Source organism: Pomacea canaliculata, linkage group LG8 (assembly GCF_003073045.1).
Source record: "Pomacea canaliculata isolate SZHN2017 linkage group LG8, ASM307304v1, whole genome shotgun sequence".
In the NCBI taxonomy this organism is placed as follows: Eukaryota; Metazoa; Mollusca; class Gastropoda; order Architaenioglossa; family Ampullariidae; genus Pomacea; species Pomacea canaliculata.
This window is the reverse complement of record NC_037597.1, coordinates 6,974,079-6,987,862: the sequence shown is the minus strand read 5'-3', so window position 1 is coordinate 6,987,862 and position 13,784 is coordinate 6,974,079. Positions and strand designations below refer to the sequence as shown.

The window sequence follows — 13,784 nt, the reverse complement described above, 5'->3', positions numbered from 1 at the left end:
AAGGCTGGCAACTTTATCTTCGTGGCGGGTGTGAGTTTTTTTAATCGACGAAAGCTCGTGGTAGTGCTACATTCCAGTTTCTACTCCCCGAATCACCCGTCACTGCAGCCCTACACTTCATGGATTTTTTAAAAATAAAAAGATGTGGGAACTCGTAGTGGGAAAAGCACACACACACACGGAGGACGTGGAGACAGGGAGAAAATCGTTACATGGGGCGAGCGGGTTGCAAACCTCCATCTTATCATGTCAGGTTGGAAGGCGACTACTAGCGATTGTTTGCAAATGCACAAAAACATGGTTTCGGCTAGGTTTGTTCCACTGGTTACCATGCTCCAAAGAAGCAAGGTGGAGAGTGTGGATGTAGCAGCATGCTGACAGAGGAACTGTCGCCGCCGCTGTACTGTCGGCATGCACGCTGTCATGTCGCGCGATACCCCTGAGTCAGCGGGGCGCCCAGTCAACCTCGCTATTCCTCTCGCAGTCACGTGACGGCGGCCCCGCTAGCTTCAGCACTGCCAACTCTTCCAACGCTCGCTAGGCGAAGTGCGCTGGCAACACTGTCTCGTGTGTGTCGGCAGTGTGACAGCGGGACTGACACGAGGAGAGAGAGACAGCCCGGGGCCAAAGTCTACTCCACAAGCCTCAAGTCTAGTGACGCAGCGTAGAAAAAAGCGGGGTGTACACGGAGAACCCTGTTTTAGGCCTTCAGAAAGATGAAAATTCAGTTTAAAGTTAGGGGAGCGGTATGAGGCCTGTCAGTGACAGGACGACACGAGTATGTCACTGTAGTCTGTGCTACTGTAGTGACACAAGGTCAGCCCCTGATGACCACATTCACCCGAACACAACCGTCCCAGTGTTACACTGTGTAGCACGACTCCCAAATACACACCCAGCCTCAACTGTTTCCGAACGCCTGCACCCTAGGGGTTTAGTGTTAACATTTAAGTGCTCGCAGACTAATGTCAATACTCTGTTGATGCATGCTGGACGAAGACACACTTAGTCACACCTTATGGCATCTTCACTGGGTAGCCAGTGAGTTTGACAGCGTGCACAGCATGACAATACACGGATGTCGGGGAGAGCGATCACATCGTGTCAGGTTTGAGACTGCCAGCCCGGGTGACATGTGAAGGTCGGGGTGTGTGCCGCTTGAGCTGACGCCTGCACGTTCAGTCTTCCGTGCATTCAGTAACCGTCACTGAACAGTTGGGTGAATAAGACACCTTCAGTTTACCCAACGCACCCCGTGTCACACAAACCTGTTCTGCTAGAACAGCTATAAGCAACAACCTTTTGTCATGAAGGGTTACTGTGTCAATGAAGCTATGACAGAAAGGCAGCAAGTGTGCTGTGGTATATAACCTTCGGGTAGAACTAGAATCCACCTCACCTAATGCTGAGCACTTTATCTTGTGCTGTGGTCCTGAAGATTTTTTGTGTATTGATGTTTGTGTAGCAACTTTACGGGTCACTGGCAACCAGAACAGCATGCTTGCCTGGCAAAAATCCAGCCCTGCAAGTAAATTGCCTTCAAAAGATTTCCCAACCCTAATCAGTTGAATCTGAGGTTTGGTTGCTGCAGCCAACCTACATATCCTTATATTTAAAAACCACCAGCTCCACCACACAGCAAATCAATTTAGAAAATGCAGCACAGGAGGCTGTACCTTCACATCACAGCATCCTCATACATCTCAAATAGCATTCACACAAAACCAATGATGAATTGGATATAGGAGAACAAGTCTTTATTGAAACAGTTTGTTAAAAAAGTACTTGTTTGTCTTTTCATCATTAAATACATGATGTATTATACATATGAAAATACAAAACACACAGAAATGAAAAAATGGCTTTGACCACACAAAAGTATTGTTAAAACTGAAGAAGACAGAACATTTAAGCTGAATGATCAAACTAAAGGCACCTTAAAAAACAGGTACCCTCCTCCTACAAAATGCAATGCCATATAATAAAAGATGAACACACTTGAGTGATATATGTAAAATCCCAGTATCCCCTTTTCCGACACTAGGCTGGGAAAGGTTTATAATAAATTACGCGTTTCTGCCAGGGCGCGTGCCTTCCACTAACTTAAATTTTTTTCCCTAGATGTTGAAAATATGTTTTCACAGCGTAACCTACATTTAAACCCGCTCGACCACAACCTATTTAAATTGCATAGAAGAAAGCCTTATATTAAGGGAATAGAACCCGTACAAGTTGCTGGGGGACAAGGCACATGTGGCAGCAAACTCACCGGCAACAGGTCCGCTCTTTAAACCGTTAAAACGCGCCTTACATAAACACGTCGGCCTCTGACCAAAAAAAAAATGCAATTACTCGAACCGATTCTCTTTAAATACATGAAATAAATTAAGTGAAAATCTGCCGATGAAATGATACAAGGTAGATGATCCAATGCAAATTGTCAAAACATCAATTTGGCGCTTCGTGTCTCAAGACATGAGCCACTGGAGCGAAAACTGGGACCCCGTAGACCCTGGGGGGAAAGGAAGGTAAGGAAGATGGCGCGGATCGACATAAATACATTGTGGCGCCCGTGAACATCAAGGATTGATAAAAATACTTATTGGATATTTAACTGAAAAATGTAACACAAAAAAAAGTTAAAGAAGTCTGCTTGGTCCATTAAGATGCCACCTCGTGGCGTTTGAAAGCTTTCTTGGGTGTCAAATAAATAGTCCAAGGAATGAAAAAATCGACCTTTACATGAACATAATTTATTTTCTTTAAATTTTTAGCACTGTTTGACACAGCGTAACAAGGCCAACCATTCAATATACACTTGTGTTAAAAGCACTCAAGTCTGCATCTCAGGCTCCATACATACACGCTCTTACTCATCTTGTGCACTCGTAAAATCTCGAACCAGAGAGCAATTCAACTGTTCACATCAAAAGGATAGATACATCTTTCACTTCTTCTGTTGACACTTAAAATGCGCGTGGTAGAGCTAGTTTACCTTGAGAATTGTCCTTTCGTCTGCATTACGACAGCGCTGGGCAGTGTTAAAAATCCAATGCCTGCTTATCACAAGCACGGTCGAATCCATGCGAAAAACTGTCCCACACCCATCTCAGGAACATGACGGAAATGGAAGTACGGGTTTATGCAATATAATAAAAAGTCACACACAAGAAGTCTTGCTGCGATAATTTATATATAGGTGCTGTTTCTTTATGTTACGCGAAGGAGCCGTGTGGAAGGTCTGGGGGAGGTGGAGCGGTTAGCAGAAAGGTGGCATTGCTCAGTCCTCACATACTTGAATTCAGGTTATTGAAGATGGGAAGTCGGAGGGACTTTCCGAGATCAAGAGGAGAGTCGTACATGGTGAAGACTGGGGGGAGGGTGTCGCAAACGCTGCCACTGACAGACGATAAACTGCCTGTGCTGCCCATGCTATCATCCGACAGTGAGTTGGGGAGCCGGGGGGAAGTGGGAAGGCCAAGTCGGCGGCGTCCGACAGAAAGTCAGACCCGGTCCAACAATCTTCCGCTCCTGCAGCCGAGTCCGGCACTATACTTCTGGCTGCGAAGTTGGCCGTGACATTCATGACTGCCGAGGTGGCACAGCTGCCGTGCTGGTTCTTCAGGTTAAGCATGGCCGAGAACTGCAGAGCCGCCATGTCCACCATGTTGTTGTAAAACTGCTGGGTCTGAATGTTCAGGGGGGTCAGGAGAGACGCAACACCGCTGGCGTCCGAGGCGGGGAAATTGAAGACCGGGCTTGAGCGGGGCGAGCCGGAGTCGGAGGATGACGATGCAGGCGAAAGAGAGGAGGAACTGGACGGCAGGACATCGTCAGCCGTAAACACCGGCGACAGGTGGCCAGGCGACGAAGAACTGGATGATGTGGTGGAGGAATCGAAGCTGCATCCCAAGGCCGCCAGCCCGTGCAAATTGGTAGGTCGCTGCGCCACCAGGGACGGGGAGGAGGAGGCTGCTGCGGCTGCAGTTAGCATCCTCTGCTGCTGTTGCTGGTTGGTGTAATTTTTGTTGATCCGCTCGTCCTCGTTGTGAATGAAGTGGCAGCGAGGGCCGTAGGGGCAGAAGCCGATGGTGTGGAAGGTGCGGCACCGCTCTGTCTTGTACTTGGGGTGGCGCGCCAAGTTGCGCAGCTCGTGAGCGCCGTGCGCGAACTGGCACTTGTCGCCGTACTTGCAGTGTCCACTCTCCTCGAATGGCCGACACAACTCGGTCTTGTATCGTGACGAGTTCACACCCCTACCACCACCACTACCATGGTTCCATTCAGGCGGTCGTGCTCGTTGTCGCTGGCGCTACGGTCCAGACGTCGGTGGTCACGAACGTGCTCTCTGGTACTCCCAGTGTTGCTGCTGCCTGTACGAGCGCACTCCCTGTTACTCCCTTGAGCGTGAAGCTGGCTGCCGTTCTCTCGCACTAGCACTGTGGTCGCGTTTTGTGTTAAGGAGTAGACTTCCTTGCCCACACTGCTGTGAGAACCGGGTACTCCGGGGGGAGGGGTGGCCAGGGCGCGGTTGTCGAGTGTCCGCGCCAGGGTACTGCCGGTTCCTGTAACTGTCGTAGGGCCCGACAGGTTACGGTGTCTGTTCAGGTTGCTGCCAATGTGTCGTCTATCCATTGATGTCTGGTAGCGTGACAATGAATTCAGGCGTCGATTCTGGAAAAAGTACAATTGTTGGAAAACAATAAACAATAGGTTTCAGTTACTTTTTGTTAATGGCGAGTGTTTTGATAACGAAACAGGCCTACTATGTACGACACAACCGTTACAGTTGGCTGTGCACTCAAGGAGAACAGACCCTTGAGTTCTAACTACGCAGATATCCGAAACTAACTGTGCTACAAGATTAACCTTTCTATGAAATGCTACTACCGAAGCTTGACATACAGAACACTGTTGTCGTTGCAACTTGCGACTGTTTACATTTATGTGCAAGATCTGAGGCGCCTGAACGATCAGTAAATAGCGGTACACGTGTTGGATTCAAACCGTGCTGTGCTTCACCGCGAACTGAGTACACTACGACTGCTGACTTCTCGGGTATCTACGACTATCACAAGACACCCAGTACTCACCTGATTGTATAGTTCCGTCATCTCCAATGTGCTTGACAAGACTGAAGTCATAGCAAAGTGTTGTGATAGTCTAAACAAGCTTGGTGATATCCTTTACTGAGCTGTCTCACTCCTCCCTTCGTTCTCGCGCCTTACGCGAACGCTCTATTTTATAAACCACGATGGGGCGGAGCTTCAGCCGCCGGTGCTGTCAATCCACCAGCTCGCGCTTGCAGCACGCGGCGTGCGATTGGTCGACCGTGAAGTAGCGTGGCCGCGATTGGCTGGGGCCGGCGAGGACCCACTCGGCGAGCACTTGTTGCCGGGGCCCCCGTGGTTCTCGTGTCGCGACTGTTTACGGAAAGTAGGTGACACGAGAACTGGCTACTATTGGCTACACCACCTCGGTCTTGTCCTTGCCATGACGTCATGCGAAAAACCTCAGGCCAGCGGTTTGCGGTTTGGCAGGCGACGACGACGACGACATGTAGAGGTTGGAAGCGATGGTACACGGCTAAAGGATATTCGCCTGACAAACACGACAGTCAGTACAGGCTGCCGACGCTCCCCCTACCCCAGAGTTGTGTGTACTCCCCCCACACTTCTAGGCTTTTCCTTTACTCGGCTGTGTGACAGTCGGGTGTAGAATCTGTTAACTCTGTGTGTGAGTGTGTGCGCGCTTGTCATGTAATAATAATGTATGGAGAGAGCAGTGCTCACACGCTTAGCGGGGCTTGTGACTTGTCCCTGTCTCGTATTGTAAACCTCAATGAGAGTAGATGAACACGTTTTATACATATACTGCAGTATTATTAGTTATATGTGGAGGACAGTTTGACAGTGTTACTACTAGATGTCTCAGCTTGACTGTCAACGTGTTGTGTTCTCACCAAACGTTTCACGATACGCAAGCCGTGGAAGACATTTTGGTTTCATCGCAGGTTACATGCACGATGATTAAGGTGATTTATAAATATCACCACAACACATGATCAAACAAGTATCCTCACTACATTTTAATGCAATCTTAGGCCTTCACTATCCTGTTTTCATTGCTCAAGTAAAGGGTTGGAGGGGGGTAGGTAGCTATCACACACACACACACGGTAATCTCACTTATTGACTGGACGACTCTCACATCTGTCGAAATGAAAACGTGATGCGGTTCACAGATAATATAGTAACAACAGTGGTTCTCAATCGATTGTGCTATATCTTTGCACAGTAGTTGCTGGCACACAGCCATCTCCGGCTGTCAAACTGGCTGAGCGGTACCCATGCGCCATCGAGGCCGCGGCAAGCCGGCGTTGTGACCACAGGTCGGTGGTGGTGGTGCGGCGACACCATCGCGCGTAGTAGGCCGGGAGGTGGGCGAGAGATTCACAGTACCACTGCGCTATCGCGGTACACTAACGTTCGTCCTTTTCAAATCGCCTCCACATCAACAACCACCCAACTCGTAGTCGTTAGCTGAACACCAACAGTCTGATGTATCACTAAGACCTCAGATTACCTTTGTTATAAATATGAGAAGGTATGATCATCCCGCTTTCTGTTTTTCCCTTTTGACTACAACCACCACCAGCTGAGGTGGAGGTTGGTGGGAGAGGGGAGGGAAGAGCCGGGGTACCTATCGTTGAAGCAAACAAATGGCCAAGCAGGCCAGCTATAATCTTCCCGTCACTTTGCCTATTTACCCTCCGCAGCCATGGCGTCGGAAGGCTCAAGTCATCCGCGTGGTTTAATTAAGCTACATCGCTTACATACCTGCATCAACAGTCAGCGAGACGACAATCAATTATCAGAACTTTACTAGTCGTTGTGAGCGGTGGTTACGCACTCATCAAGTGAACTATGTGTTCAATGTGTCAGGGCCAGTAACTGCTGGCCGTTCCTTCGCCCACCTCCAAGTCGGCACGAGTTAGCTCCCATGTAAGCGTGCCTTCGTCCCTGGAGTCGCGTAAAAAGGATGGAGAGGAGGGAGATGGAATCTTTTAGATGATTTATAGACTTTAAAGCTTTGACACGCTGTTTGTTTATTTATATGATTCGTTCCCCTCCGAGTAAAACAAAACAAAAATGTATTCATGTAATAATGCAGTTGTGGGGCAAAATTAGTTGTCAGATTTAATCCGTACTTTAAAAAATCCCAACCCAACACAATTAGAGAAATCCTCAACACGCAGGCAGAGAAACAATCGACATAATAACATACTTGCAATTCATAAACATTTTCAGAAATTCTGGTCAGCTGATGAAATGGAGTTGTGCGGAAGCGAGACAGGTCGTCTCTGCACCACGTGACTTAGCAGCGTGGAAGCTTGGTACGTTCCATGTAAAACACGCCGGGAAGTTGTGGCAGGACCACATAACTGCCACGTGCACTTCCTACTGCAGCTATGTGGCATACCAAAAGTGACAGTTGCAGCTCGTAATGGTGCCGAGTGGAAGCACCACACATGGTGTGGGAAAATTTCAGCCATTTCTTCACGTCTACAGACATGCAACGCCCTGGAGAAGTCAAAAGCAGAGTGAACTGTGCTGGTACACAATAAGAAGTAGTGGCATCACAATTACATAATCAACTTATTGCACCAAGCCATTGCCAGAGGCTGGATCAGCTGATGTAATGGGGAGAAGGTTCGGTAACTCCTTGTAAAGTGGCGATAATTATATCCCGCTGGCCTTCACACATCGGAATCGAGAGTGCAAAGTTTGCACGGTGTGGTTAGACGTCTGGCGCTGGTTTGAGTTATCTAGTCTTTAAAACTAGCCACTGGGTATTGGAAATCCACTTATGCCATCTACTCGTTTGCCCGTCTCAGTTGTTTATCAGCAGGGTGACAGCCTGGGACTGGGAGGTGAAGAGGGAGGGAAAAGGCAGATGGATTAGCTCAAAGTATTAGGCTGGACGTGGCATGCACGATTAAACTGTGAGTTGACACACCCTCTAGCAACGGGTGATCACTTTTGTCGGGTAGTTATGTCCACAGGGGGTGTCTTCCGCATGTTACAGCATCTTGACAGCCGTGAGTACCCCCGGTTATCCGTTACGATGTGACTAATCCGAGACTTGCCAGATGTAGGCAGTAATGAGAGATGCTTTAGCAGAGGTAGCAAAAGTCTTTTCAAAATTGTAAGCTTATCTAACGACTTCATCAGACATGCCATAGTTGTTATTTGTTATCTTCGTACTTTGTCTGAGTTAGAATGTTACGGACTGCCGATTTCTAACGCTGTTGTCCTTAATAAATTACATTTTAATCAAACTAACATAGGATGAAATGAAAACAAAATAAACAAGTGCACTTCACAGTTTGGCAGACGGGTCTGTCCAAAGACGTTCGCGGGCCGTCTACTTTGCCCACGCCTGAAGTCAAGAAATGTACCGAGACTGAAAAAAAAAACAAAAACAAAAAAACAAAAAAACCACAAAAAACCCAAACAAACATAAAATTCCAACAAAAAACCTCACCTCAGCTCCTCGTCAGGTAGAGTAATAAATTTCATTATACTGAGATATATACTTGAGCAAGGAAGAATAATAATGCTTCTGTCTTTGTTTGCGAGCATTTTGTACAAGACATGAAATATTAGCGGCTAAGCATAATTGCTTTCTTTTCGGCTTACACTTTCCCATTAAGAGCCTGATAAATTAGCTGTCCAGCTGTGGTCCAACAAACAAATTAATTTAACGCTCGGCAAAACATGTGGTGTGTGTGTGTCCGAGAGCTGTGTGAGCTGTGTCAGATTCCTCACCAGCGTTCAGCGCCAGATTGTCCACGAGGAAGTAGAGGACAGGTCGATGAAAGGGCTGAAGGCAACGGACAGAATGGGACGACAGATTGAATGAAAAACCTGTCACAGCTGGTTGGGAAAACTTTTCACTGTCAAAACCAACTTCCCTAGCTGGACGTTTTATGGCAGATTGAAGGGAAATTCAACTAAGTGGGTACATAAGATGGGCAACGAGTTAGCCTGCCTGCTTCCGTGTTGTTGTACCTGAATTGACCTCTGCCCGCGACTGATTTGCTCAAAATTGCTATAAGTGCAGCGAGCAGCCTGAGTGGTTTTTAGTGTGAACGTTGTAGGCGAGGGTTTTGATGTATTTTTTGTTTTGCAATACACACTTTATTCGTGGTAACTTGTGTCTATATGTTTTAACCTTTTAGCATTAAGATAGTTTTGGGATCTGAGTTAGGTTTAGGGTTATGATTAGGCTAGATGATTTTTTAATTTATTTTGGGAAGAATACATGTAATAGAGCAGACAAAACTGAGGTCAAGGTTTGGTAAGCTGACAACTGCCTTGGACCCCTCGTGTGCGACTTTGCGTGACGTAGACATGTATCAAGGCAGTTGGGGGCACGGCCTGCCTGCGATGTAAGATGTCTTACGAAAATGATTTGTGAACGCCAGACCTGACTAAACTTATCAACAGGAGGTGGTCATAGGTCGTGCAGCTGTCACACGAATGTCACTTGTCCAGTGCCCGATGCTGACAGTTACGACCGGAGTGTAGGAGTCTTCCGTCACCAGTCACCGACAAGACCTGCGCTGGTGACCAGTCTCCTCAGCTGTCAAATGGTTGCCATTGTGTCACTAATTTATTAACGACAGAAATTTGATCTGAAGTGTATGTCTGTGACGTAGACGTCATTGTTATCCGTTAAGGGAGGCGTGGATAACTGAGTTCAAAGCGCTGCGTGTCCTTGTGGTAGCGAGGGAAACAATGGGCAACTGTCACCTCGCCCCCAGATCGAAGTCTGTCCGACCTCTGTCCATTGTATACCCGCCATTGTTCAAGCCAGCCGTGCGTGAAAAATGTGTACAGTAAGCGGCTTGGGGATGTCGTACAAAGTGCTGATCATACTGGTACACTTAACCCCAGGCAGCCAGCGCCATCTGCTGGTCACAATCGGCTTTTAATAATATGTACCGCTGTACAGGAGAGCAAGTCACATTATTCCATCCCCACCATGTCATCTGCGTCACTGAAGAGAGAAAGAAGAAAGCTGGTCAGATAGTCACATCTCTGTTCGGCAGCACACAGTAATGAACTGCAGTGACTGAAACCTGCTCACGATCCCGATCACCTACTGCAACCACCTGTACGACATGCGGCTTCTTCACAAGACTGCCTTCCTTCAGATGTCTTCCATACCTACCTCGTAACTGCCATGACGTTTACGGCGAAACCCACCCGCCGCACCTAAATCATTTCTAGGTATTTCTGGATCGTGCTGCAGTTACCTCCACCTGTCAGTTTTATGCATAATCTGGCCACCCGTAAATAAACGCCTCGTAAATCAGCAGTTCATTTCACCAGCATACATCTTCTCAAAATAACCCGTCATACAGACGCTGCGAGTCACAAGGCAGGCAGGTACAGAGGTGAGTGAAATGGGATGGGATGGGAATGGAAAGAAGGGGGCAAAATAAGCCCGAAGAAACAAACCTGACAGCAGCATGGGAAATTTTTAGCCAGATGAAAACAAAATAATCGGCGGGAGCTGATAAGCTCACTGACAAACTACAGCAGACCGTTTGGTCTCACTTATCTTTACCTGGGCCTTGTCATTAATAATCTCATTTTGCCTGCCCCGTGCCCTGCATCCTTGGCGGATGTATCTCTGTTAGGGCAGAAGGGTGAAGGGAGAGATATGTGTCTAACGATATATCAGCTAAAGCGACATATTCGATGTGCTTCAAAAACTTTATACTTCTTTCCCCGTGCACAAACATTCTTTTTATATCAGTTTATTTGGATGGTTGTGCCTGCATCATTCGCGAATTGATCGCTGTGAGCAGTGTAGGGAGATATCAAAGAATGAGGCATGTGCGATACAATTTTTATATTGTTTTTATGCACACCAGTAATTTTATGGCTTGTAATAAATAATGAAATCTTTGGCTACCGTAGTGCAGCTCAGAAGGAAAACAGCAGGATGCTTGTTAAATGAAAGGCTGGCGATAAGCTTCCTGCAAGGTCAGACAGAAAGCAATGGCAGATATAGCGAGGAGACAGAGCTAGACCTCCATGCGGCGGGCAGGAAAGGATGAGAGTGTGAGAGGGAAAGAGATGGAGGGAGGGAGAGAGAGAGACAAGAAAGTGTTCGTATCATACCACGACATCAGAATCCATGCACTGCGTATATAAAGCACGACGGGGATTATACAATAGTACATTGTACAATAGAAATAAACATGTTTATCACGCCTTTCTGTCTGTTTCCTCCTCCACTTTCTAGCTCTGCAGTTGTTGAAGACGTCCTCCATCTACGCAATTGCCGCACTGCTTAACGAGCGAATGCATGCAAACCCCCCAACAACAATACCAAAAAAAAAAAAAAATACGAAGGCAAGGTAAAAATAACGACAACTGTAACCCTTTGTGTATGTGGAGAACGTTGTATTGTTGCACAGCAGTTAGCTCATAACAATACACACCAACAACACATAAACCACCGCTGTAGGGAGTTATCTGGCTTTGAACGGACCGGACCTCACACCATCCTGTCATCATCACACATTAACTTGCAGCTGGCGCAGTCGTCGTGGGCGGCGAAGCATATCGTCAGCAGACATTGCCCACGATCTGTTGATCCTCTTGTGAGGTCACGGGGTCAGACCTGTGGAGGATTTGTCGTCAGAACTATCGCCGCGCGGAGAGGCGGCAGTGATTGACGCCGAGCTCAAGCCGTTGCCTCCAAACACTGGCGCTTGATTTTCCACTATCCTTTCACTACGACAGCTTGGATATTGTCTTTAATTGACAAAACATTTAATACCTGCTACGAGGAAAACAAGAAGGAAAACAATGAAAATAGGGGGTGGAGAGTGAGAGCACAGGAAATAAAAAAAGAAAAAAAAAGTAATGAGGGTAGGAGAAGAAGAGGTCGAAGAATATTGAATTTTATTACTGTCATTCTGCTGTGATGGGAAGTTGAACTACAACCCATACTTCTGCACAACAACAATTGGTTTTCAAGTACACGGAGGATCATCTGTAGACTTCCTGAGGAAGTACTTATGCGCGAAACGAGGGTAACTTGACCTGCTTGTGTCTGGCTGCCTCTATTTGCATTCTCTGCTCCTGAGAGGCTCAGCACTCAATGGGGCCGAGGCAGCTCTTGTCACCTATCTGCAAGAAACAATGCTTCAGGATTATCTGAAGGATCACTTCTAGAGACTTCAATGACACATGGAACTTGACCCCGTAAACTTTGTACACTACTGGTTTGGGGTGCATCTGAGATCGTAAGTCGGAGTTAACAGTAGCCCAAGTGTTTCAGCATAACTTCCAAAGATCGGCGTTGGTGAGGCCTTGTGGGTGTTGAAAATAGAATTATGTTTGAGGTCGCGGGTCTCAAGTTCATTATTAAAACAAAACTTACAAGTCACTTGAATGAAAGTGCTCATGGAGTCTCTTTAATAATGCAGGTCTTTAAAAGAAATTTTTTTCAAATTTAGTCCCAAAGTTGTATATGATTCCCATAACTCACAAACACATCCACCCACACACAGAGAGACTATACCCAGGAAGGGAAACAAAAAAGGCGGCTGACTATTAAAGTTGATACCTGGAACACTAGATAAAACACAGGCAGAAGCCGAAGGAAATTAAGTGGGTAATTAAAGGACCGGAACTTGGTGACAGGGACATAAGTCTTCTGGCAGGGATCCCGCGCGCATGCGCGTTTATTTTTTAACCCCACGTAGGCTGCGACAAATCGGGACTACACATCTTGCCCGAATTGTTTGACTGTTTCCCCAAATATTTGCCGCCTGCCACCTCCCCAGACCCTCTCTACTTGTTTCCGGGCGCCTTTCCCACGCTCTGCTGCCAGACCTTTGGTGGCATTCTTTCTGCCAGCTTCGGAGACAAACTTGGCAAAAGATGTTAAAGCAGTCGACGTCCACAGTTTCCACAGCTTCCTGCCGAGCACGACTGCAGCCCAAGTACCGCATCTTCCCGCGTGGCAGTTCGCAATTTGATAACTCGCGAAAGACTTGCTGGATGACGTCCCCGACTAATGCTCTCCCCTGCTCTGTTCCCAGAGCTATACATTAAAGCCAGGATCCGGTGACACGAACGAGGCTAGTACAGACGCTGAAGCAACAAAATATAGTTAGTGCTAAAATGTAGATTTTTTTCGAGGGAGGGGGGAGCTTTGTCATAAACGACCGACAAACTGCAAATAAAATTTACATAATGAATGAACAACAACCACAAGGAGAGACATAGTCAGAACCAGGACCACTCACAAGATCCTCGGGAAATAAGGCTAAGGTATTGTTGAAAGAAAACAAGTTTGAGAGAATTTGCTCCATCAGCTGCTATTTCTCACTCCCCTTTTTGCGCACTTTCTCTCAAAACCTTTTTTTGTGCGCAGCTTTTTAATTTTCTGAGATGTTTTTGAAGCAAAGTTTCGCTCAAATGAGGTGAATTGCCAGTTTGAAAAATGCCAGAGATGGCAAACTCCTCACAGGGTGCCTGTGACAAAGTGAAGCTGATATTATTCTAGTCCTTTCCTAGAGGCAGCAAATATTCAGTTTTGTTTTTGAATCTGAAACAGATTTATTTTTCTAACAAACCTTGACGAAGAATGAATCAGACCAAACCATAATAACGGTGTTGTGAAAACCCACAGCCGTCTTCACTCATTAAGTAAACTAATTTAAACCTATATTAGTACAGAGGGACATCGAA

General features: G+C 46.8%; 1 protein-coding gene and 1 long non-coding RNA gene across 2 annotated transcripts in view; both read right to left on the bottom strand.

Annotated features, from left to right (window-relative positions):
• Nucleotides 1-1,740: 1,740 nt before the first annotated feature.
• On the bottom strand, nucleotides 1,741-5,242 carry LOC112570274 (mRNA decay activator protein ZFP36L2-A-like). Its single transcript, XM_025248655.1, is given in 3 exon segments — nucleotides 1,741-4,281; nucleotides 4,284-4,674; nucleotides 5,094-5,242. Coding segments are annotated over 3 exon segments (1,422 nt in total). The 5' UTR covers nucleotides 5,145-5,242; the 3' UTR covers nucleotides 1,741-3,301.
• A 3,265-nt stretch (nucleotides 5,243-8,507) lies between these two features.
• The window catches only part of LOC112571062, a 32,928-nt gene continuing 27,651 nt past the window's right edge, over nucleotides 8,508-13,784 (bottom strand). The window contains exon 3 of the long non-coding RNA XR_003100743.1: nucleotides 8,508-12,215. This is a non-coding gene — a long non-coding RNA (uncharacterized LOC112571062). The remainder of the gene's footprint in view (nucleotides 12,216-13,784) is intronic.